A 25,052-nucleotide genomic window follows, 5' to 3' on the forward strand; every position below is an offset into this window, starting at 1 on the left:
AATGCATACGGGGCTTTCCACTAAGGCTCATACTAGCCAGACATGACAAATAAGTAGCCAGCTGGGGGGGGGGGGTGTTAAACACAAAATAAACTCCGCCGAGTGCGCGCGCGTGCACACTACTGCCTCCGCCGAGTGCGCGCACGCGCACACCGCATGTCAGGGCCGCGGATCAGCGAAGTCTGTGGGGAATTTGTGGTTATTATCGGTACAAACAGCACGAATCACAACTTAAATGAGTGCGGTTCAGTTTGACATTGTCAGTCTGTTAGATAAACATTTAATTTTATTAAAATCGAAAATTAATATTTAGAACCTGTGGGCTACAAAAATAATAGTCATTAAAGTAGCCGGCTGGACTTAATTGTGTAGTCGGCTGTATGGCCGGCAGCCGGCGCTTGTGGAAAGCCCTGTATAGGGCCTGACTAGCCTTTGGTAACACACTAAACGAATTCTCTTTCATTTTTGGCACTTTTTCTGTTTGTGTAGATGGGAAGACATACTGAGAATCCAAATCGCCAACATTTGAAATAATAATTGTTTTGAATTATTTCTTGTCTTATTTAATGAAGGTTGTAATAGAATTAGCCTACATTTGGCTTAAGCTGGATGAGACAGAGACATCATTTTATAGCCATTTGTTAAACAGCTGACAGGGAACGTAATTAACCGTTCCGGGAACGACATTTTTTTGTTCTAACCGGTTCGGGAACGTCTATTTAATGGTGGAACCCAAAACCGGAAACGTTAAAATTCCGTTTCTGTTCGGAACGAACCAATAGGAAAAAAATTCTGGTTCAAAGCCCTGACTTAAACACAGGCGTAGTATAGAAAACGAGAACCTGAACTGAAATAATAAATTTCGCTTTGCAATGAACTCGTGGCTCAATATTCCTTTAAGTTTACAATTCATTTCTCACCCTGACCCTGTCCTTCTCTCTTTTTCTTCTGGAAGTGTGCTTTCGAGAAACAGAGAGCGTCGATAGACTCTGCGCTTAGGCGGTTTCGGATTTTCGTGACAAATTGGCCGCAGATAGAAAATGCTCTGTCCGCCTCCACGGATGCAGCCTGGACAGTATTTAGAACATCAAACAACTGTTGCAGGTGAGGTGGCCTCCTGTTGGTGGCCTCGAAGAGGGAAAATTCTTTGGTTATAACTTTCATGAAGTCACCGTCTTTCATTTCCTCTGACGCTGGCGCAGTGGTCATAGAAACTGCCTGCTGCAGATCTAATGCTAGGATCCCTTCACTCTGAGTCGAGACTTCTTCATTCAGACTCGGAACTTCCCCTTGCGCACTCGATTGTGTAGGCCTACCATCGACTGCCTCTGAACAAGACGCACCATCGCTCTCAGCAGGCACCGGCCTACTGCTGGTGGTTCTGTATTACCGTAACTACTGCGCCACCGTCGCCTCCATCAACGTTACTGTATGTCAACAAATAGACACGCACCATTGATTTTTTTTATTAGGCTATTTTCCCGGTTTCCCGTCATAACCTTTCCCGGGAATCGAGAAACAGTTTTGATCAGATTTCCCGGGAATAAACCCTAGAGAACGGAGTCAACAGGAAGCCGTTTGGGATTCAGCCGAACTGGAGGTTTTCAGATTTCTGGCTCCCAGGTCAGAGATTCAGGTGACAATTCTGTCTGAACAATGACATCGTCTTTAAGCTCCGCCCTTATGTCCTAGTTTGGCTCCCATGGTAACTGGGCAAGTACAGCATGCGTGTGTGTGTGTTTGAAGATAACACTTGGCATATCTGCAGGTCAAGAATGCATGCTTTGAAGATGAGCTTCACAGAAGTGTATATTATCAGGGCTCTTACCCTTACTGAACACACCTGCAGAGCAGTGGCGGCTGGTAGTCTTTCAAACAGGGGAGGCTGGTCGGTTATGATATTTCCAGATTTTAAAAGAAAAAAGAAAAAACATCAATTTTGCCCATACTCTTGCCTCTGATCTGGCTGATTGTTGGCAGCGTCACAAACTGTGAAATAACAGGTTCTTTTAGCCCATTAGCCTACTGTCCAATATACATGATGGTGGTGTTGGGGGGGAGGGGTATATTTTAACATTTTATATTTTAAAATTGTGGCATGTTGTTTAAAAATTGATCATTATTGAAAGCAGCTCTTTGTCAGGAACCTCAGCAGTAACAGCAGAGTGTTCTGGAATAGGCACAAGCACTGACCTTGGGGAGCCAAACATAGAGCTGGGTGCCACACATTTCATTCAATGACACTTTCCCTATATTTTACTTATTTTGATTGAGAAACGTTTTATTGACAATTTTGATAACCCTTCACTTTTAATCCAGGTCTGTAGTGTGAAATGTTCTCGGCTGTGTTTTTGTTTAAAAATGTTTTCCAAATTGTAGCTGTGTTTAATTCATATCCAGAGAAATATATATTCCAATATAATATACTCAGCATAAACATTTTAAATAGATTCTATATTTTTGGTCCATCCATGACATATTACTAAAGTAGCCTATTTACTGTTGTTGATGTGGGTCACTTGCTGTTAGCCAATTCACTTTCTCGTACCAGGAGAGCTGAAAGGAACGAGTATTATTCCCTACCTTTTTCACCAAGTCAATTTGAGGCGTTGGTCTACCCTGCTCTTTAATTTTAATGTTTTCCTCGAAAGGAAGACTGGCAAATGGCTTCGCCAAAATTAAATCAGCAATGCTTGGCCTCCGTGCTCAGCTTTCTTGCTAGCTGACTAGCCCCCTCAAGTTCAAGTTCAGTCACTCAAATAAACGGAACTAAGATAGCAAACTTGACAACACTATATTTACACTTTATTTACAATGAAAATATATACAAACTAAAAAAGCTGGTAGAAACCGTATGTAATGAATGAAATCGAAATGTAAGCTGATCTCTTACAATACACCACAGCACTTGCGAATCCGCATGGGACTGAACTGAGATTCACCGCTGCCTGTCTATATTTGAAACGAGCTGTCAATCAAAGAAAATATCCGGCCGCTTTCACCAATCACCAGTTTCCTCGCGGAAAGCTTTGCCATGTCCCTCCCACTGTGAGGCTGGGAGTCCGTGGGCGGGCGTTTTCGCAGTATTTGTCCAATAACCGTCTTGCATTTTGAGATTGAAAAGCGCAGAGCTCCCAAATGCCATTGAAGTCCACTGAGGCTGGGTTGCATCGCGCTGTCACGAGGGGGAAAAACTCACACACACTAGAGGCGAACTGGGGAAAGTTATAACGGAATGATTTCTCACTGTAGTGGGTTGAGCACATATATTTCTATGATTCTGGATCTGAAATAGCAACGTTATAAGGTCGACTATAACATAAGCCTAGCGCAATTCATCCTACACGATGTTCGTCATTTTTAGAGGAGGCTGAGCCTCCCTCACTGTCTTAGAGCAATCGCCCGTGATGTACACACACACACACACACACACACACACAGATGTTCTCAGCTCTGGTTTGTGGAGCTGAACAGAGCTGATGCTGGAGGGCTCACAGCAGGCTGCTGGTGGATGCGTGGTCTCCCTGCAGCAGTGCATGCTGGGGATTATGTAAATCAGCTCTGAGGACGAAGCATGACGGAGAAAGAAACTGCTCGATAGGCGAGAAGATCAAAGGACCATCCTTTTTCTCCCCCTTAAGTTAATAATCTCTTTCTCTCTCAGTTTTCCAGAGAGCCCCAGCTTCAAGCTCATCTCCCGCCGGCTGGAACCCAAGGAGAAGTGGATTATGGGTACACTGTGCCAGTTCTGGCCCACGATGGTCCATCCCACCTGTAGTGCTCTAAGAAAGGATATTTTCTCTCTCGCTCTCTCTCTCACACAGATTTAGACATGCACACAAATCCAGAGTCTTTTAACTCAGCAGGTGGTTGCAGTGCGTGTGTGTGTGTGTGTGTGTGTGTGTGTGTGTGTGTGTGTGCGCACTCACTGCAGCCGTCCTCGTCACTGTGGTCTCCGCAGTCGTTATCTCCATCACACTGCCACTGTGCTGGGATGCAGGTGCACTCGCCAAACACACTCACCGCACAAGTGAAGTGATTCTTCCCACAGGAACAGTCCGTGCTGCCACACACACCTGTAAAACACACACACACACACACACACACACACAGCTCTAAGCACTGTCAAGCCCCTCTGCGTGTTACTGGAGCTGTGAGCTTCAGCGGAAACTTTTTGTCGTAGGAATTTCATACATTTACTTTTTTTCCCTGGCACGTAAGGTTAAACTCTTACCTCGTGAAATCAAAACTGCAGTTTTACTCCGTTATGTTTACTTTTTAAAAATAACTAATTCAGCACAGGGCGGCACGGTGGTGTAGTGGTTAGCGCTGTCGCCTCACAGCAAGAAGGTCCTGGGTTCGAGCCCCGTGGCTGGCGAGGGCCTTTCTGTGCGGAGTTTGCATGTTCTCCCCGTGTCCGCGTGGGTTTCCTCCGGGTGCTCCGGTTTCCCCCACAGTCCAAAGACATGCAGGTTAGGTTAACTGGTGACTCTAAATTGAGCGTAGGTGTGAATGTGAGTGTGAATGGTTGTCTGTGTCTATGTGTCAGCCCTGTGATGACCTGGCGACTTGTCCAGGGTGTACCCCGCCTTTCGCCCGTAGTCAGCTGGGATAGGATCCAGCTTGCCTGCAACCCTGTAGAAGGATAAAGCGGCTAGAGATAATGTGATGTGTGTGTGTGTGTGTGTGTGTAATTCAGCACACAATGGGATACGAACTCTGGATACGAACGGATTTCATGCGTAAACCCTTCATACGAGAGATTACACGAGAAATTTGGCATTCAGGAAAAACGTTCGCATCCTACTCGTGCTCCCGAGCGTGTCTAGATTTACACACACGACTAACGAATGAAAACCCCGACTTAATCGACTACAGATCACATCGTCTGCAGGGACTAACAGGACCATCAGGAACACTGAATGAAAACCACTCGCTTCATTTTATTGGCATTAATTAAAGAATATAAAACGCCAAAAAGCCACGTCTTTGGACGAAACCCACGCGGACACCATGCAAACTCCACACAGAAAGGCCCTCGCCGGCCACGGGGCTCGAACCCGGACCTTCTCGCTGTGAGGCGACAGCGCTAACCACTACACCACCGTGCCACCCGACTTCCAGCATGTCCACAGATTTCGTCAGACGTCTGAAGAAGAAGAACAAGAACTGGAAGAGAAAAACAGCAAGTAACAGACAACGAAAAAGAGAAAGGACGCAGAAAGGAAGATGAAGACGGAAAGGAAAGAGAGGAACGTAAAGATGCTATTGCTGTTTCTGCTGTCTCACTCCATCCCACCTTCCCTGAGAGAGAGAGACAGAGAAAGGATAGGATGGAGAGAGACATGGAGATGAGAAAGAAAGAAGACAAAAACGATGAAGAAGAAAAGACAATGGACATGAATAAGGAGTGATGGACAGAAAGATCATGTTACAGACAGGCAGCGAGACAGGGCTTATTAAGGGAGATCAGAACACACACACACACACACCAATAAATGGCCATTTAAGTCTTTATTCAGGCATGAACACACTGCAGGAGCTCTCAGATGGAGACGTGTGTGTGTGTGTGTGTGTGTGAATCTAAGGGAAAGAAAATGCTCCCACTAAGCCTCACTTCTTCCTGCCGTCTTTTGTGTTTCGTCTGCTCAGCCGTGCTCCAGCGAGCGTTCTGATTGGCTGGCGCAGTAGCGATGCTCAGCGATTCTCGTCCTGCGTCTTGCGCGAGCCAATCACGACGGTTTCGATCAAAATTGCCTCCTGATCTGTCTGAGGCGTGGCATTAAGGGCTCTGTTCAAATCCTAAATCTATTAACACCCTTACACACGTCCCTCACCTCGTCTTGCCGTTACTCTCGTTGTCATGGTTTCAGTCGAGGCTTCACACACAAGACCTCGAATTAAAACAATAAAGACTAAAATGAAGTCCTGGAGGGGAACGGCTCAGACGGCTGAGTTTCTGTGGGGATTGGAGCCGTGCGGTCTGCAGTCGCACGCCGAGTCTCTGGACAGTGATTAGGAGGAAAGATCTGGAAGCAGAAACGCAGCTGATGGTTCACAGTAGCTGAACCAATGACTTCCAGCTGCTTTTACTTTCACAAGCGCGAAGCCGACTCATAGCGTTCCCGTCAGCGTGCACGTGTAGCGGATGCTGCTCGTGGGCGTGGCTTTTTCGAGCTGTTTTCTCATTCCGGGAGGAAACGGTAGTCGCTGAAAATGTCTACGGCAAAACCGACAGAGGCGGATTGATGTGATGGCCGCCTTCACTAGGGAGGGAGGTTCTTCTTTACGGCAGGCGAAAGAGTAAAACCAAGCCAGCGAGCTGAAAAGGAGCTGTTCACGCCGGGTGTTTATGAGAACCTCAGGACTCGGTGGCGTCGAACCCATGAAGGTTTGCCTTGGATCGTCCTTTATGTTGTCTGGATAAGTAGCAGCTGTTTGCCGAGATGTTAGCGAGCTTATGTTATGTTATGTTACGTTAGTTCACCGCGTACGACACTTTTGATTGATGGGTTTTGAATCAAAATGAGTTTGAGCGCCTTCCTGAGACGCAGCTTATTTGCATGTCGCAACGCCCACAAGCCTCCATAAAAGGTAAAGAGCGCGAAACGAACAAGGGTCATCGCAATGGAAGTGATTTCGACTCACTGTGTTTTATATTTAATATAATAATAATCAGCGTAGGGCGGCATGGTGGTGTAGTGGTTAGCGCTGTCGCCTCACAGCAAGAAGGTCCGGGTTCGAGCCCCGTGGCCGGCGAGGGCCTTTCTGTGTGGAGTTTGCATGTTCTCCCCGTGTCTGCGTGGGTTTCCTCCGGGTGCTCCGGTTTCCCCCACAGTCCAAAGACATGCAGGTTAGGTTAACTGGTGACTCTAAATTGAGCGTAGGTGTGAATGTGAGTGTGAATGGTTGTCTGTGTCTATGTGTCAGCCCTGTGATGACCTGGCGACTTGTCCAGGGTGTACCCCGCCTTTCGCCCGTAGTCAGCTGGGATAGGCTCCAGCTCGCCTGCGACCCTGTAGAACAGGATAAAGCGGCTACAGATAATGAGATGAGATGCTGGAAGTCACCGCGGCCTCCTGCAGGTTGATCCCGTGTGTTTATTGGCTCTCACTCACGCCGTGATTCTCGCCTGATTTATCTGATACCCGTCACACAGCAGCGGTTCAGAAACGTCACCATGATGACGTGTAAAATCACTCTGAAATCACAGCAGCACTGACTTCTGTCTTCCTGCTCAGACTCTCTCTCTCTCTCTCTCTCTCTCTCTCTCCATGATTTCTTCCTCCATCAGATAACAGGAAGCTGCGTCACTGTGTGTGTGTGTGTGTGTGTGTGTGTGTGTGTGTGTGTACACGGAGAGACACACTGGATAGTTAATGGTCTACAGATGACAGAGTAAAACATCCAGTGACCAACAAACACACACACAAAAGGTATGAATATACTTGTTGTCAACCACCGTAACCGAGAGCGACGGTAACCACGGCGACTGAGGGGGCCTTCCAAACTGAGGGCTTCCAGATGTGCTGCTTTTGGAAGCTCTGAGAGAGCGAGCGAGCGAGAGAATGGAAAATGAAACACTCTCTCTCTCACACACACACACAGATTTAAAGTCCCCAGGAAGTTGGCGTCAACTGACGATGTGCCCCTAATCAGTTATACAGTACACACACACACACACACACACACACGCACCGATCTTGAGCATGATAAAGCGAGCAGTGTCCACACACACCTCTTTATCAGATAAAGTTTGTCCCTATAGACGACAGAATCACGAGTGTAAAACCTGCACACCTCTGTAACCCCAGTGCAGGATGAGGGTGTGGCTGAGCCGCGGTCACTGACCCGTTACCGCGGATGTCACAGTCAATCTTCTCTCTTTCTCACGCCTACAAATAACGTGGAAACATGTTCAAATGATCAAAGACTAGGAGTTCATCCATAGCCTCTGCACAAGTTTCCAAAGAAACCCATTTCGAACCCTCCCTTCTGGTCCAGAATGTTTGTTCCGATCTGGACGAGCCATGTGTCAATCATTTTAGAGACACGCCCCTCTCTAAGTGTCAGTTCGGCGAGCGCCCTGTGCAGCTAGCAATCTCTCCTACGGGCAAAAATAAACAAATAAATAAATCTGTGCTTCAAAAAAACTTAAACAGAAAAAAAAATCCTACGACAAACATTTTTACTACAATTTGGCAGCACTGGTTCTGGAGGCGGAGTTTTGTGTACTTGGGCTGGAATGGGGGCGGGCCTAAGATTTTCCTCATTTATTTGTTTATTCAGACCTCCCAGCTTTTTGCTGTTCAATCATTCAATACGCAGTCTCTGTGACTGACACACACACACACACACACACACACACAGGCCCTCTACAGAGTCACCTGGGAGGTCTGGTCCTAATTAATGGTCCGCCTTTTGCTGTCCTTACCAGGATGTGAGCACTGGCACAGAGGTGTGTGTGTGTGTGTGTGTGTGTGCAGTGAAAGGAACACCCAGCAGTTGCCACCGGTAAAAGGTTGTCTTCATTTAATGCACACACACACACACACACACACACACACACACACACACACACACACACACACACACACAGAGTCTATTTATTCAACTCTCAGCACACACATTATGGTTTTAATGCTGTGGTTTAGATTTTTGGAGACCACCCTCACACACACTTTCACTCCTGCCCCAGTTTCTCTTCTACTCGTTTTCAGACTCTGTCACGATGCCGACACACGTTTTATAATCCTGTCCCGTCCTACTGGTTATTCGTAAATTTTTATCCCACGGCAGCAGAACACCGGGTTCGTGATCCACACAGGGCTGTGTTCTGGCCCGATACTGGACTTGAAGCTCGTCAGTCACTACGTTTACATGCACATAGAGAGAATCGAATTTCTGCCGTTGCTCGACTGAAATCGAAGTTCAAAATGCCATGTATACACCTTAATTCGGCTGAAATTGAACCGAACTTGATTTCTCGGAATCGAGCTACACAACCTAGATTATGCGATTTCTGCCGAGCTACTTTGTGCATGTAAACCCTATCGAGCTACTTGTCGAGCTACTTCCAGAAGTGACGAGTGACGAGACCACAAGCGGGAAACACAACAGCCTCGGTCGGCATGACAACGGCATGAATCTTTTCTTTTTGTGGCATTGTTTGCACTGTTAAAATTTAGCTCACTTACTGTATCACCAAATACATCTGTGTGTGTGTGTGTGTGTGTCCGTGTCCAGGCGGCACGGTGGTGTAGTGGTTAGCGCTGTCACCTCACAGCAAGAAGGTCCTGGGTTCGAGCCCCGTGGCCGGCGAGGGCCTTTCTGTGTGGAGTTTGCATGTTCTCCCCGTGTCCGCGTGGGTTTCCTCCGGGTGCTCCGGTTTCCCCCACAGTCCAAAGACATGCAGGTTAGGTTAACTGGTGACTCTAAATTGAGCGTAGGTGTGAATGTGAGTGTGAATGGTTGTCTGTGTCTATGTGTCAGCCCTGTGATGACCTGGCGACTTGTCCAGGGTGAACCCCGCCTTTCGCCCGTAGTCAGCTGGGATAGGATCCAGCTCGCCTGCAACCCTGTAGAACAGGATAAAGCGGCTACAGATAATGAGATGAGATGAGATATATATGTCCAACATCTGAAGAATGTCAATAAAAACAAAACAATTGAACTTTTTGTGTATTTATTAAGACATAAGTTAAATTGTAAGCAAAAAAAATATATATTTTTGTAAGCAAAAAATGGACTTCAGAAAAATATTATTGTGCAAAATAAGTTGTCTTACAAAACAGTGGTCTGCGCCGGACAGTTTGTAGCCATAGTCTGTTAGAGCAAGCCTAACAGCTTGAACACGGAACTGCTAGTGTTGCCAGATTGGGGGTTTTAAGTGCATTTTAGCGGATTTGAACATGTTTTGGGCTGGAAAACGTCAGCAGTATCTGGCAACACTATAGCTCTTCTTCATGACGACAACCGGAAGTGTACCAACACGATGGGGCGTGTAGCGCCACGTGTGGCTCGGGTGCACAGTGCACCTTGCACAATAGCCCGATTTCACTTGTGCATGTAGGATTGGATTTCTCTGGCACCCCTGCTGGGACCCTTTGCTCGATTACCAACAGCAGCTCGATTTGGGCGTGCATGTAAACGTAGTGAGTGTAACACAGAGGTAAAGCTCAGGTGAATGTTCTGTACTTGTGCATTCTCATGTCTGGAATGTTGCGTTCGATGATAAATCATCGCTCGTTAAGGCCAATTTATGCTGACAACCCAGTCCTCGCAGATAGCGTCGCAGATGGCGTCTGCGTAGCCCCCCCACCTTCGCAGACACTCTGCGCGCACCTCCCAAAAACTGTGACCACCGCAGAAGCCTCGCAGACAGCATCGCAGACAAGAGGGCTCTGATTGGTCCACTCTACATCCGCTGTACACGCACTTCCGCTTCCCTACTTTCCCGGTTTGGTTTGTTTTCACGACCGCCATTTTTAAAAACACGAGCGAAGATGGAGCAGCACGAAGAGCGGTTGATCGAGGAAGTGAGGAAGTACGGACATCTATACGACTCCAGTTCTAGTCATTATAAGTAACCGGAGGATAAACACTCCACTAACCACACCCACCAACTACTCCTAGCGATTTCGTGACTTCGCGCCCCCTTGTGTTGTGACGGTGAATAACATCACGCACGCCTATTACTCCCCGCTCAACGATAAATTACAACTGTCTGCGGAAAGCTATCTGCGAAAGCCTTGTCGCAAGAGCATGCAGAGGCCCGTACTCATTACTACACGCCTAAATGGACATTGTTAATTCTCGGTGATGCCAGGCTTTGGTTCCTCCTCACTGGTTCACGTCACAGTTGTAAAAGCTTCCCATTGAGTCTGAGGCACTTAATGTTGTCGACCAACCTGTAGGAGGCAGATTTGTCTGAGTCTGGACCTCCTCCTCTAGTGCAGCGTGTCACAGTAGTGAAACCTGCGACTCCTGGCCAGTAGCGCTGTAAAGCAGTCGTGAATAAAACTCGCTGTTGTCGTTAGAATGATGTTCGTAATATTTGAAATGATTAAAACATCTCTCGCGACCCCATTTGTAAATCAAGCGACCCCACGTGTGCTTGTAACCCTTACTCTGGTAGCCAGAAATAATCTCCGCCCACACGAACATGCCTGAAAATGCACATCACATGACCATTCACAGCCACTGGGTATGCTCAACAGGAAGCAGACTCCAGATCAGGGTCATGTGACAGGAACATTACAAATCAGGGAAGGATAGATCACGACTGATGAGACCCAATCAGGATGCAAACGCGGGTGCCTGCATCGTTTCCAAACGTGTCCGTTTTCGGGGCTTGGAAACTCTGGAGAAGTGCGGACACTGGGCGTAAACACAGAAAAAGTGATGCACTTTAACACGAAAGCCTGTAGAACGTGGACGACGTAGCCACAGACAGCAAATCTCCATCCAGTATTATGGTTTCATCTGCAAACCTGAATAATACACATGGAGTACTGCTTCCCCGTTTCAGTGACGTCAGAACGCTTTACTCTGAAAACTATTCCCCATGATAATCCCAGAAACTCTCATTCCTACTTGGAGTTCAACTCATCACATCCCAAGCACTTCTTTCAGCAGGCAAATCTTTTTATTGTCTTTCCTGCAGATCACCTGAAACTAAGAGGAGACGGGCTGATTGATGTGCAGAGCACGAGGTAGCCATCAGGAATTGTCCTTTTTTGCCCCCGAATGGCGAGACGCTACTTCAGCGACGCAGACAGCATTAATAACCTCTCCGTGAAAGACGTGTGTGTGTGTGTGTGTGGGGGGGGGGGGGGGGTAAGAGCTCATTGGCAATCTAGAAAACTTGGAAAGCCCATGGAATGAAGGTCCAGTGCTGATAACAACCAGCACATCGTAAATTATTCTGATGATCAATTGGCTGGCACAGCTGATGAGGAGGACTTCCGGACCAAAAGGTCCTGTATAACTGTGTCACTGCTCTGTTGGGTCACCACCATCCAACAACTTCATTCTGCATGTCTCAGGAACTGTACTGGAGAATGAACATCTTTTGTCCAAAAGATCTCATTTTAACTATTGTCTAACACGGCTCTTCATCCTGGCAGCGTCATCCTGGATGAGACCACTCGCATATCAGGTCCCCTGAATCCCAGACGAGACCACTCGCACATCAGGTCCCCTGAATCCCGGGCGAGACCATTCGCACATCAGGTCCCCTGAATCCCGGACGAGATCACTCTCACATCAGGTCCACTGAATCCCGGACGAGATCACTCTCACATCAGGTCCCCTGAATCCCGGACGAGATCACTCTCACATCAGGTCCCCTGAATCCCGGACGAGATCACTCTCACATCAGGTCCCCTGAATCCCGGACGAGACCACTCTCACATCAGGTCCACTGAATCCCGGACGAGACCACTCGCACATCAGGTCCCCTGAATCCCGGACGAGATCACTCTCACATCAGGTCCCCTGAATCCCGGATGAGACCACTCGCACATCAGGTCCCCTGAATCCCGGACGAGACCACTCTCACATCAGGTCCCCTGAATCCCGGACGAGACCACTCGCACATCAGGTCCCCTGAATCCCGGATGAGACCACTCCCACATCAGGTCCCCTGAATCCCGGACGAGACCACTCTCACATCAGGTCCCCTGAATCCCGGACGAGACCACTCGCACATCAGGTCCCCTGAATCCCGGACGAGACCACTCCCACATCAGGTCCCCTGAATCCCGGACGAGACCACTCGCACATCAGGTCCCCTGAATCCCGGATGAGACCACTCGCACATCAGGTCCCCTGAATCCCGGATGAGACCACTCCCACATCAGGTCCCCTGAATCCCGGACGAGACCACTCTCACATCAGGTCCCCTGAATCCCGGATGAGACCACTCTCACATCAGGTCCCCTGAATCCCAGACGAGATCACTCGCACATCAGGTCCCCTGAATCCCGGACGAGATCACTCTCACATCAGGTCCCCTGAATCCCGGACGAGATCACTCTCACATCAGGTCCCCTGAATCCCAGACGAGACCACTCGCACATCAGGTCCCCTGAATCCCGGACGAGACCACTCTCACATCAGGTCCCCTGAATCCCGGATGAGACCACTCTCACATCAGGTCCCCTGAATCCCAGACGAGACCACTCTCACATCAGGTCCCCTGAATCCCGGACGAGATCACTCGCACATCAGGTCCCCTGAATCCCGGACGAGATCACTCGCACATCAGGTCCCCTGAATCCCGGACGAGACCACTCTCACATCAGGTCCCCTGAATCCCGGACGAGACCACTCTCACATCAGGTCCCCTGAATCCCGGACGAGACCACTCTCACATCAGGTCCCCTGAATCCCGGACGAGACCACTCTCACATCAGGTCCCCTGAATCCCGGACGAGACCACTCTCACATCAGGTCCCCTGAATCCCGGACGAGACCACTCTCACATCAGGTCCCCTGAATCCAGGACGAGACCACTCTCACATCAGGTCCCCTGAATCCCGGACGAGACCACTCTCACATCAGGTCCCCTGAATCCAGGACGAGACCACTCTCACATCAGGTCCCCTGAATCCCGGACGAGACCACTCTCACATCAGGTCCCCTGAATCCCGGACGAGACGACTCGCACATCAGGTCCCCTGAATCCCGGACGAGACGACTCGCACATCAGGTCCCCTGAATCCCGGACGAGACCACTCGCACATCAGGTCCCCTGAATCCCGGACGAGACCACTCTCACATCAGGTCCCCTGAATCCCGGATGAGACCACTCGCACATCAGGTCCCCTGAATCCCGGACGAGACGACTCGCACATCAGGTCCCCTGAATCCCGGACGAGACCACTCTCACATCAGGTCCCCTGAATCCCGGACGAGACGACTCGCACATCAGGTCCCCTGAATCCCGGACGAGACCACTCGCACATCAGGTCCCCTGAATCCCGGACGAGACGACTCGCACATCAGGTCCCCTGAATCCCGGACGAGACCACTCGCACATCAGGTCCCCTGAATCCCGGACGAGACGACTCTCACATCAGGTCCCCTGAATCCCGGACGAGATCACTCGCACATCAGGTCCCCTGAATCCCGGACGAGACCACTCGCACATCAGGTCCCCTGAATCCCGGATGAGACCACTCCCACATCAGGTCCCCTGAATCCCGGACGAGACCACTCTCACATCAGGTCCCCTGAATCCCGGACGAGACCACTCGCACATCAGGTCCCCTGAATCCCGGATGAGACCACTCCCACATCAGGTCCCCTGAATCCCGGACGAGACCACTCGCACATCAGGTCCCCTGAATCCCGGATGAGACCACTCGCACATCAGGTCCCCTGAATCCCGGATGAGACCACTCCCACATCAGGTCCCCTGAATCCCGGACGAGACCACTCTCACATCAGGTCCCCTGAATCCCGGATGAGACCACTCTCACATCAGGTCCCCTGAATCCCAGACGAGATCACTCGCACATCAGGTCCCCTGAATCCCGGACGAGATCACTCTCACATCAGGTCCCCTGAATCCCGGACGAGATCACTCTCACATCAGGTCCCCTGAATCCCGGACGAGACCACTCGCACATCAGGTCCCCTGAATCCCGGACGAGACCACTCTCACATCAGGTCCCCTGAATCCCGGACGAGACCACTCTCACATCAGGTCCCCTGAATCCCAGACGAGACCACTCTCACATCAGGTCCCCTGAATCCCGGACGAGATCACTCGCACATCAGGTCCCCTGAATCCCGGACGAGACGACTCTCACATCAGGTCCCCTGAATCCCGGACGAGATCACTCGCACATCAGGTCCCCTGAATCCCGGACGAGACCACTCTCACATCAGGTCCCCTGAATCCCGGACGAGACCACTCTCACATCAGGTCCCCTGAATCCCGGACGAGACCACTCTCACATCAGGTCCCCTGAATCCCGGACGAGACCACTCTCACATCAGGTCCCCTGAATCCCGGACGAGACCACTCTCACATCAGGTCCCCTGAATCCCGGACGAGACCACTCTCACATCAGGTCCCCTGAATCCAGGACGAGACCACTCTCACATCAGGTCCCCTGAATCCCGGACGAGACCACTCTCACATCAGGTCCCCTGAATCCAGGACGAGACCACTCTCACATCAGGTCCCCTGAATCCCGGACGAGACCACTCTCACATCAGGTCCCCTGAATCCCGGACGAGACCACTCGCACATCAGGTCCCCTGAATCCCGGACGAGACGACTCGCACATCAGGTCCCCTGAATCCCGGACGAGACCACTCGCACATCAGGTCCCCTGAATCCCGGACGAGACCACTCTCACATCAGGTCCCCTGAATCCCGGACGAGACCACTCGCACATCAGGTCCCCTGAATCCCGGACGAGACGACTCGCACATCAGGTCCCCTGAATCCCGGACGAGACCACTCTCACATCAGGTCCCCTGAATCCCGGACGAGACGACTCGCACATCAGGTCCCCTGAATCCCGGACGAGACCACTCGCACATCAGGTCCCCTGAATCCCAGACGAGACGACTCGCACATCAGGTCCCCTGAATCCCGGACGAGACCACTCGCACATCAGGTCCCCTGAATCCCGGACGAGACGACTCTCACATCAGGTCCCCTGAATCCCGGACGAGATCACTCGCACATCAGGTCCCCTGGCTATATTAGTCTGTTACCACTTAACTCTGTGCATTTGTGTTTGTAATGACGGGTGTGCGCACCGCGACCCTGTCTTGGTGTCGTTACTGTTCCAGCCGACAGTCCGATCGCGTCCCCAGTCACTTGAGCGGCAGCTGTTTTGTCCGTTTTTCCTTACATACGACGCAGATGCACAAGTGTATGCTTTCAACCCCCATCCCCAGGACTGCTGTCTGATTCCTCCCCAGGAACGCACACGTCACTCCACTCACTGTTCCAGCTGAAACACGAGCCTCCTGAGCAGTCCTGTGGTTTCTTTGGTGCCTGAAGCTCCTTCCCAAATAATGAACCCTCTTTCAAAGCCAGTTAGATCTGTTCTTCTTTCCATCTTGATCCAAAATCGAGGTGAACCTACTTGGGTGTTTTATGGCAGGATGTTAAAAACATACACTGTCTTATTTGGCAGAGCTGAAGTTCTGGTTTGCTGCAGCTGCAGATTATTTCAGATAATTATAACTTGTATTAATAGCAAAGTGAGGTCTGAAAGGAAAAGTCAGACGTGATCTTCATCTTCTTTTACTTTCAGCTTTGGAGCTCCAGGGTTAACTACACTACATTTGTACACAGATCACTGGCCAAACTCGTCCTTTTGTCCCTGTGAGGTAATTTATTAAATTTGATCATATCAGATGTTTTATTGGGGAGGAAAAAAACGACTGGAAAGCTGAATAAATTTTTGTCACGACCATCAAAGCGGATATCAAACACACCAACAAAACGTTCCTGTTGGACGGATCAGGGACATAATTCTGCTTTGACGGAAATAAAACCTAATAAACAAAGACATAAAAGCTTTCTAACAGAAGGAGGAAAGTATCTGAGCCGGAGACGGGGGCTAGAAATCATCCATAAGGCCAGTTTTTGGAAAAATAGAAAAGATGAAAAGGGAGGTTTAACAAGGAATGAAGTGGGGAAAAATATATACCGGTAAATATATATCATTCAGTTAAGCTTACTGGATGCACACTGACAAACATGACAACTGAAAACAAGTCTTGCGAGGAAACAAACTTGATCTTTCACGTCTGAAAGAAAAACTGGAAGCGCAGTTAATCAGCTTCTACTCTGAAGCACAACGATGACGGAATTCTTCTTTCCTGCTGTTCAGTTCGAGGACGTCCTGCTGGGGCGGAGATCATTTACGACTTGCTCTGAACGCAACCGAGACTGAACACTCGTGTATCCCGCCGCAGTGACATTAGCTCCAGGACTCGCATGCTTCTGCATATGGTAACGCTGCCATTAAACGGCTCTTTTTGCCAGCTCCTAAATTTACTTCTGATTACGTAAATGGTGAATTTCAACAGGCCGTAAAAACGGTCACTAAAAGATACTTATGATTAGACTCGGAAGATATACTGATATAAGCTAATATTACATTCTTCAGGCAGTGCAGTACCGACGAAATACGTTTAACAGATTTATTCACACTGTTATCAGGGCTCGACATTAACTTTTAAACCCACTTGCCCTGGGGGCCAAATGGGGGTAAATTTCCACTTGTCCCCCCAATATTATCGCTTGCCCCCTATTTTGCGAGAACTACGTTTTTTTTTTTTTTAGGAAAACCATAGAATAGTTGTGAATTGCAACATAAAATGAAGCTCAAATATTGAGTTGAAGTTTGATTATTGATCAAGTTGATTATTAAGTTTGGTTATTGGTTACTTTTTACTTGTAACGAACAATAACAATTTTATCCAAAATAGTTTTTCCTGCCTCAGTCGATTTATTTCTATTTCACCTGCATGCAGCTGTTGTAAAGTTCAGTGTGTTTGTGTAGAACTCTCTCAGACTGCAGGTTCATTACTCCATAATGTAGAAATCATAAAATAGAAATCTATAACAAAGTTTGTATGAAGAAAACAATAGGGTGCCAAGACTTTTGAACAGTACAGTGTTTAAGAATATTTATATATCGGGTTTTTTTGTGATATCATCCACCTCTAGGTTAAAAAAAAAAAAACCTGCGCTGTGTCATGACAGACAGGATAATGTTTGAGTTAAAAATGATTGTTTAGCGTGTAGGTTGTGGGTGTTTTATACAGACCTGGCAACCTGTAAATGAATCAGTGCAGCCGGTCTGTCATGATGCAGCGCGGGGTTTTTTTTTTGTTTGTTACCTAGAGGTGGATGATATATATATATATATATATATATATATATATATATATATATATATATATATATATAAAGATATGTAAATATTTTGCCCAGGACTGTGTTCCTCTGATAACAGAACCAAAGCTCCAGCTCTCTCTGCTCTCGATCTGTTCTGTTCTTTCAGGATTTATCGCGCATGTCGCTCCTTGTTGAGTTTTTTATGCCCGAGTTGTTTGAAACCAGTCTGGGTTTTCTGTGTCGAATAAGGAAGCGGCTTCACCTGTAAGAAAACCAAACACTTACATGAAGGAGCTAACTCGAATACGAGCAGAAAAAAAAAAAATAAAACGAGATTCTTCAGCAAACTCTTCCATCCTCACTTCCGACTTTCTGTTTTTGTAAAATACATTTTAAATACAATCGTGAATTTCTCTGGAGTTTTCAGGCTGAGCTCCTCTCCTCGTACACTGGTGCATGAAAGTTTGTGAACCCTTTAGAATTTTCTATATTTCTGCATAAATATGACCGAAAACATCATCAGATTTTCACACAAGTCCTAAAAGTAGATAAAGAGAACCCAGTTAAACAAATGAGACAAAAAAATTATACTTGGTCATTTATTTCTTGAGGAAAATGATCCAATATTACATATCTGTGAGTGGCAAAAGTATGTGCACCTTTGCTTTCAGTATCTGGTGTGACCCCCTTGTGCAGCAATAACTGCAACTAAACGTTTGCGGTAACTGTTGATCAGTCCTGCACACCGGCTTGGAGGAATTTTAGCCCGTTCCTCCGTACAGAACAGCTTCAACTCTGGGATGTTGGTGGGTTTCCTCACATGAACTGCTCGCTTCAGGTCCTTCCACAGCATTTCCATTGGATTAAGGGCCGGACTTTGACTTGGCCATTCCAAAACATTAACTTTATTCTTCTTTAACCATTCTTTGGTAGAACGACTTGTGTGCTTAGGGTCGTTGTCTTGCTGCATGACCCACCTTCTCTTGAGATTCAGTTCATGGACAGATGTCCTGACATTTTCCTTTAGAATTCGCTGGTATAATTCAGAATTCATTGTTCCATCAATGATGGCAAGCCGTCCTGGCCCAGATGCAGCAAAACAGGCCCAAACCATGATGCTACCACCACCATGTTTCACAGATGGGATAAGGTTCTTATGCTGGAATGCAGTGTTTTCCTTTCTCCAAACATAACGCTTCTCATTTAAACCACAAAGTTCTATTTTGGTCTCATCCGTCCACAAAACATTTTTCCAATAGCCTTCTGGCTTGTCCACGTGATCTTTAGCAAACTGCAGACGAGCAGCAATGTTCTTTTTGGAGAGCAGTGGCTTTCTCCTTGCAACCCTGCCATGCACACCATTGTTGTTCAGTGTTCTCCTGATGGTGGACTCATGAACATTAACATTAGCCAATGTGAGAGAGGCCTTCAGTTGCTTAGAAGTTACCCTGGGGTCCTTTGTGACCTCGCCGACTATTACACGCCTTGCTCTTGGAGTGATCTTTGTTGGTCGGCCACTCCTGGGGAGGGTAACAATGGTCTTGAATTTCCTCCATTTGTACACAATCTGTCTGACTGTGGATTGGTGGAGTCCAAACTCTTTAGAGATGGTTTTGTAACCTTTTCCAGCCTGATGAGCATCAACAACGCTTTTTCTGAGCTCCTCAGAAATCTCCTTTGTTCGTGCCATGATACACTTCCACAAACAAGTGTTGTGAAGATCAGACTTTGATAGATCCCTGTTCTTTAAATAAAACAGGGTGCCCACTCACACCTGATTGTCATCCCATTGATTGAAAACACCTGACTCTAATTTCACCTTCAAATTAACTGCTAATCCTAGAGGGTCACATACTTTTGCCACTCACAGATATGTAATATTGGATCATTTTCCTCAATAAATAAATGACCAAGTATAATATTTTTGTCTCATTTGTTTAACTGGGTTCTCTTTATCTACTTTTAGGACTTGTGTGAAAATCTGATGATGTTTTAGGTCATATTTATGCAGAAATATAGAAAATTCTAAAGGCTTCACAAACTTTCAAGCACCACTGTATTCTTTAACCACTCATTTCCTCGTTGTTCTTGAAGCATTTGTTTCTGTGTGTTAACATTTTTCTTGATAGTCGGGAGACAGTAATGCCTTTTGTCTATTTATGTGTTTGAACAAACAAAAAAAAGCGCAAAAATGAACCATATTGAAGACAGATTAAGCTGCTTGCATGAAAGACGATGTCTGTCTGGCCCCAGCTGTAATTATAACGTGATGCGTGACATCATGCACAAGGGGTCTATAAACAGTCCGCGTACCATACTACACCAGCGGGGGGGATATAAATTAACGGGACTAAGAAAACAGCCAAGACATAATGGCGGATATGTAGTGAGGGACGCTTTTAAGAACTGAAATAAAAGATCAGAAACGTAATATTTGTGGTGCTAGCTGGTAATATATGCTCATTCCAAACTGCCCGGTCGGGCATGTCGGGGACACGTCCCACTTGCCCGAATGCATGTTTCACTTGCCCTGGGCAATCGGGCAGTCCTTAATGTCGAGCCCTGGTTATGGTGTGAATGCTGAGTGTGGGTATAACCAACCCAAACACCAGACCTACTTTTGGAGTGTTTTTGTCTTTCATTCAATGTCATTTATCTGTACAGTGCATTTAACAATAGGCGCTGTCACAAAGAGGCTTTACAGAAACTTGAGTCGAGACCTAGATCCTTAATGAGGGGGAGTAGGGTGAGGAAAAACCTCCCTGAGATGAACTCGACTCAAAACTCAACCTGTCGTCTTCTGGGCAACAGAACAGTGAGATTTTGATGATGTAACGGACTAAATCTCAGGCGTATTTGATGCCGAACTTGTATTTTAAGCTCCTTGAAGGATGGTCAGAAATGATAGGTTAAGTTTTCTGCTCTTTTCCAGTGCACTCCATTAGAGCTAAAGCGGATAAATCACTTTAATGGCAACTCCGTTGGATTTCTTCAGTCTCTCTGTCTGTCTCCTCTCGAGCCGTTTGGGTTTGATTTGTAGTAGGTATTACTTTCTGAATGGAACCAGGCACCCAACTCTGCTCCTGCGGTGTGTGTGTGTGTGAGATCGATACACTCGCTTCACTTTTCGGTGGTGGGGGGGTCATTTTACAGGGTGCATGGTTTTTTGTGAGCCCCAGACAAAAAGACTCCAACAGCAGACCCAATTTTTCTTCGTGGACTGCAGCCAAACACTTGGGTTTCACTGGCATCACACACACACACACACACACACACACACACACACACACACACACACACACACACACAGTGTTAGAAAAGATACAACCAGAGAGTGTAGGTTTCTTTCAAAAACTTTAAACAAACTTCTGAGGAGTCCATTAAATGTGGAACTGCTTCTGCGTCTCGAGCAGCTGATTATTCTTCAGCTGTTTGGTCAGAAGTCTGAACAGGAAGGACGAGATGACATCATCAAAACGCACGTGTGTCAGCTAATGTGAAAGCATTAACCTCTGGGCTGATGTTTCCACCTGAATTCCCACCATGCTCATCCGTACTCAGACGACAAGAAAGCCTCGGAGGAGTGAAGAGTCCCTGGTTTCCGTCTCCGCTCTCACAAAGGCACGCCTGTTCTCACATCTCGGCTCCAACAGCAAAGAAACTTTGTAGGCTCTCTTCAGCATTATAGCGAGCTTTCCATATTAAAATGCATCAAAAGGAACCTGTGGTTTGGGGTTCAGTAAACAATATTTTCCCGTTAAGAGAAGCAGTAACAAGGTGCGCCAGGTTGGGAAGACGGTACGAGTCAGTCAGCAAACAGGACTTGCACTGGTTTCTGGAGAGCTTTCACTCGTCAAGCTCGAGAAACCCTCGATGACACTAAAATTGAGTTTTCGGGTTGTTTCTTTGGAGTTACCGTATGTGCCCGCTTCCTTCCTGAAAAGAAGGCAAAAAAAAAAACCTTCTTCGTTGGCACTAAAGCCGAAGTTGCGACTTATTTACCAGGCCTTTATGGGAGAAACCCAGCAGGAATCCCTGGATCGCCGTGTGAAAGTGAGAGATGAACAAAAGTGCCTGCCATGTGCCTACCCCTAAACAATTCACCCCTCACTTACTCTCTTGCTCTCTCACTTTCCATTTACTGACCCCCAGTCAGCCCATCTCCTTCCATCAGCACTTCCACATCCACCTAAAGCGACACAAATAAACGGAGCAAAATAAAGGAAATTGGTGGGCAGGGTTATGAAACAGAACACACATTTGTGGAGGTTCTCAGGACCTGAGGTGACCCCCCCATCCCCCCACCACCACTGCACAAATCTTCTCAAAAAAAGTGTAGAAGGAGTCTTTCTGTGCTCTACATCACTCTACAAACCCAACAATATCCACCGCTCCCTGTGCGAATGCATGCTGGGTCGTCAGTGCCCGAGGTTGTGGTAAAGGCTCGGATAATTACAGAGCACAAAGCAAAGTCTCAACCATTTATAGCAGACCATTCATACCGTCATTTTCCATTCCATTGGGCGAAACGAAGGGCGATAAAAACTCAATAATACAGATTTGGAAATTTCTTGAAAAGTGCTCAGAAAATGACTCTTTGCCTCAATGCCTCATCTCCACCAGGCAGGGCTTCGGGTCGGAATCCTACAGAGATCAAAAACCGTCCCGACGGAGTCAATATCAGCCGTTGGCCTTTAACAGACACGAGCTACAGTGGTGCTTGAAAGTTTGTGAACCCTTTAGAATTTTCTATATTTCTGAATAAATATGACCTAAAACATCATCAGATTTTCACACAAGTCCTAAAAGTAGATAAAGAGAACCCAGTTAAACAAATGAGACAAAAATATTATACTTGGTCATTTATTTATTGAGGAAAATCATCCAATCTTACATATCTGTGAGTGGCAAAAGTATGTGAACCTTTGCTTTCAGTATCTGGTGTGACCCCCTTGTGCAGCGATAACTGCAACTAAACGTTTGCGGTAACTGTTGATCAGTCCTGCACACCGGCTTGGAGGAATTTTAGCCCGTTCCTCCGTACAGAACAGCTTCAACTCTGGGATGTTGGTGGGTTTCCTCACATGAACTGCTCGCTTCAGGTCCTTCCACAACATTTCCATTGGATTAAGGTCAGGACTTTGACTTGGCCATTCCAAAACATTAACTTTATTCTTCTTTAACCATTCTTTGGTAGAACGACTTGTGTGCTTAGGGTCGTTGTCTTGCTGCATGACCCACCTTCTCTTGAGATTCAGTTCATGGACAGATGTCCTGACATTTTCCTTTAGAATTCGCTGGTATAATTCAGAATTCATTGTTCCATCAATGATGGCAAGCCGTCCTGGCCCAGATGCAGCAAAACAGGCCCAAACCATGATACTACCACCACCATGTTTCACAGATGGGATAAGGTTCTTATGCTGGAATGCAGTGTTTTCCTTTCTCCAAACATAATGCTTCTCATTTAAACCAAAAAGTTCTATTTTGGTCTCATCCATCCACAAAACATTTTTCCAATAGCCTTCTGGCTTGTCCACATGATCTTTGGCAAACTGCAGATGAGCAGCAATGTTCTTTTTGGAGAGCAGTGGCTTTCTCCTTGCAACCCTGCCATGCACACCATTGCTGTTCAGTGTTCTCCTGATGGTGGACTCATGAACATTAACATTAGCCAATGTGAGAGAGGCCTTCAGTTGCTTAGAAGTTCACCTGGGGTCCTTTGTGACCTCGCGGACTATTACACGCCTTGCTCTTGGAGTGATCTTTGTTGGTCGACCACTCCTGGGGAGGGTAACAATGGACTTGAATTTCCTCCATTTGTACACAATCTGTCTGACTGTAGATTGGTGGAGTCCAAACTCTTTAGAGATGGTTTTGTAACCTTTTCCAGCCTGATGAGCATCAACAACGCTTTTTCTGAGGTCCTCAGAAATCTCCTTTGTTGGTGCCATGATACACTTCCACAAACATGTGTTGTGAAGATCAGACTTTGATAGATCCCTGTTCTTTAAATAAAACAGGGTGCCCACTCACACCTGATTGTCATCCCACTGATTCAAAACACCTGACTCTAATTTCACCTTCAAATTAACTGCTAATCCTAGAGGTGCACATACTTTTGCCACTCACAGATATGTAATATTGGATCATTTTCCTCAATAAATAAATGACCAAGTATAATATTTTTGTCTCATTTGTTTAACTGGGTTCTCTTTATCTACTTTTAGGACTTGTGTGAAAATCTGATGATGTTTTTGGTCATATTTATGCAGAAATATAGAAAATTCTAAAGCGTTCACAAACTTTCAAGCACCGCGGTATGCATGTGGAGCAGATCTACAGCGTCACAACAGCTCCTCACATCTGTCCGACAGCAAAAGCATGGACTGCATATTACGAGGAGTTTCTTTAAGCAGCTGAAATGGAATCATGGATTAAAGCAAAAAAAAAAATTATTTGACTGAAAATTTACGGGGGGTGGGGGGGTTATGGGTGGATTTCGATGAAATTCTGAGAATGATTAACTTAGAACTGATAACTTTATCAATTAATTAATGGATTAATATATTCAATTTATTGCACTCTTTCCATTGCTTCCGTATATTATTTTTTTGTGGCAAACCACACAAATGCAAGCGCCTGGAATGTTTAGTTTTTTGCACCATGAACCAAATGGCTTTCCGTTTTCACCTATTTCATACAGCCGAGCCCACCTCCACTTGTTTTACACCTTTATCGATGGCAGACACATCAGTGCCTTCTTTCATGTAAAGCGCACCCATGCTGCCGAAACCCAAAGCAGAACGACATGCTCCTCTATGCTCGACGTCAATACAGAAAAAAGTTTGGATCTTCGCTTACATTAAAATTATAATTTGACCTTACTTTGTGTTGAATACGACTTCAAAAACAATTCAAGAGAAATATTGTGGCCAACACGAGTGTTAAGTTTCCTAAAAGATGGCGTGAAGTTGGCTGCTATCTACTTTGCGTTCGTTCTCATTTTCCTCCATCATTCCATCGGCCAGAAACAGATGTTTTGACGTAATTTAATTTAGTAGGCTATGATTATTATTTAACCGTAGTCTTCTAGACATTTTGACTGTTTGGGGCATTGAACGCTGGTGTATGATTTTCAGGGAATAAAGTTTAGCGCATGTCGGAACAT

General features: G+C 46.9%; 1 protein-coding gene across 8 annotated transcripts in view; it reads right to left on the reverse strand.

The window, feature by feature from the left end:
* Nucleotides 1-25,052, reverse strand: part of lrp4 (low density lipoprotein receptor-related protein 4) — a 195,944-nt gene that overhangs the window by 90,871 nt on the left and 80,021 nt on the right. For all 8 annotated transcript variants that reach the window (XM_060941861.1, XM_060941859.1, XM_060941857.1 and 5 more), the window contains exon 2: nt 3,930-4,076. In XM_060941861.1, the coding sequence (XP_060797844.1) occupies nt 3,930-4,076 (147 nt within the window). The remainder of the gene's footprint in view (nt 1-3,929; nt 4,077-25,052) is intronic.

The sequence above is a fragment of the Neoarius graeffei genome, chromosome 15 (assembly GCF_027579695.1).
Source record: "Neoarius graeffei isolate fNeoGra1 chromosome 15, fNeoGra1.pri, whole genome shotgun sequence".
In the NCBI taxonomy this organism is placed as follows: domain Eukaryota; kingdom Metazoa; phylum Chordata; class Actinopteri; order Siluriformes; family Ariidae; genus Neoarius; species Neoarius graeffei.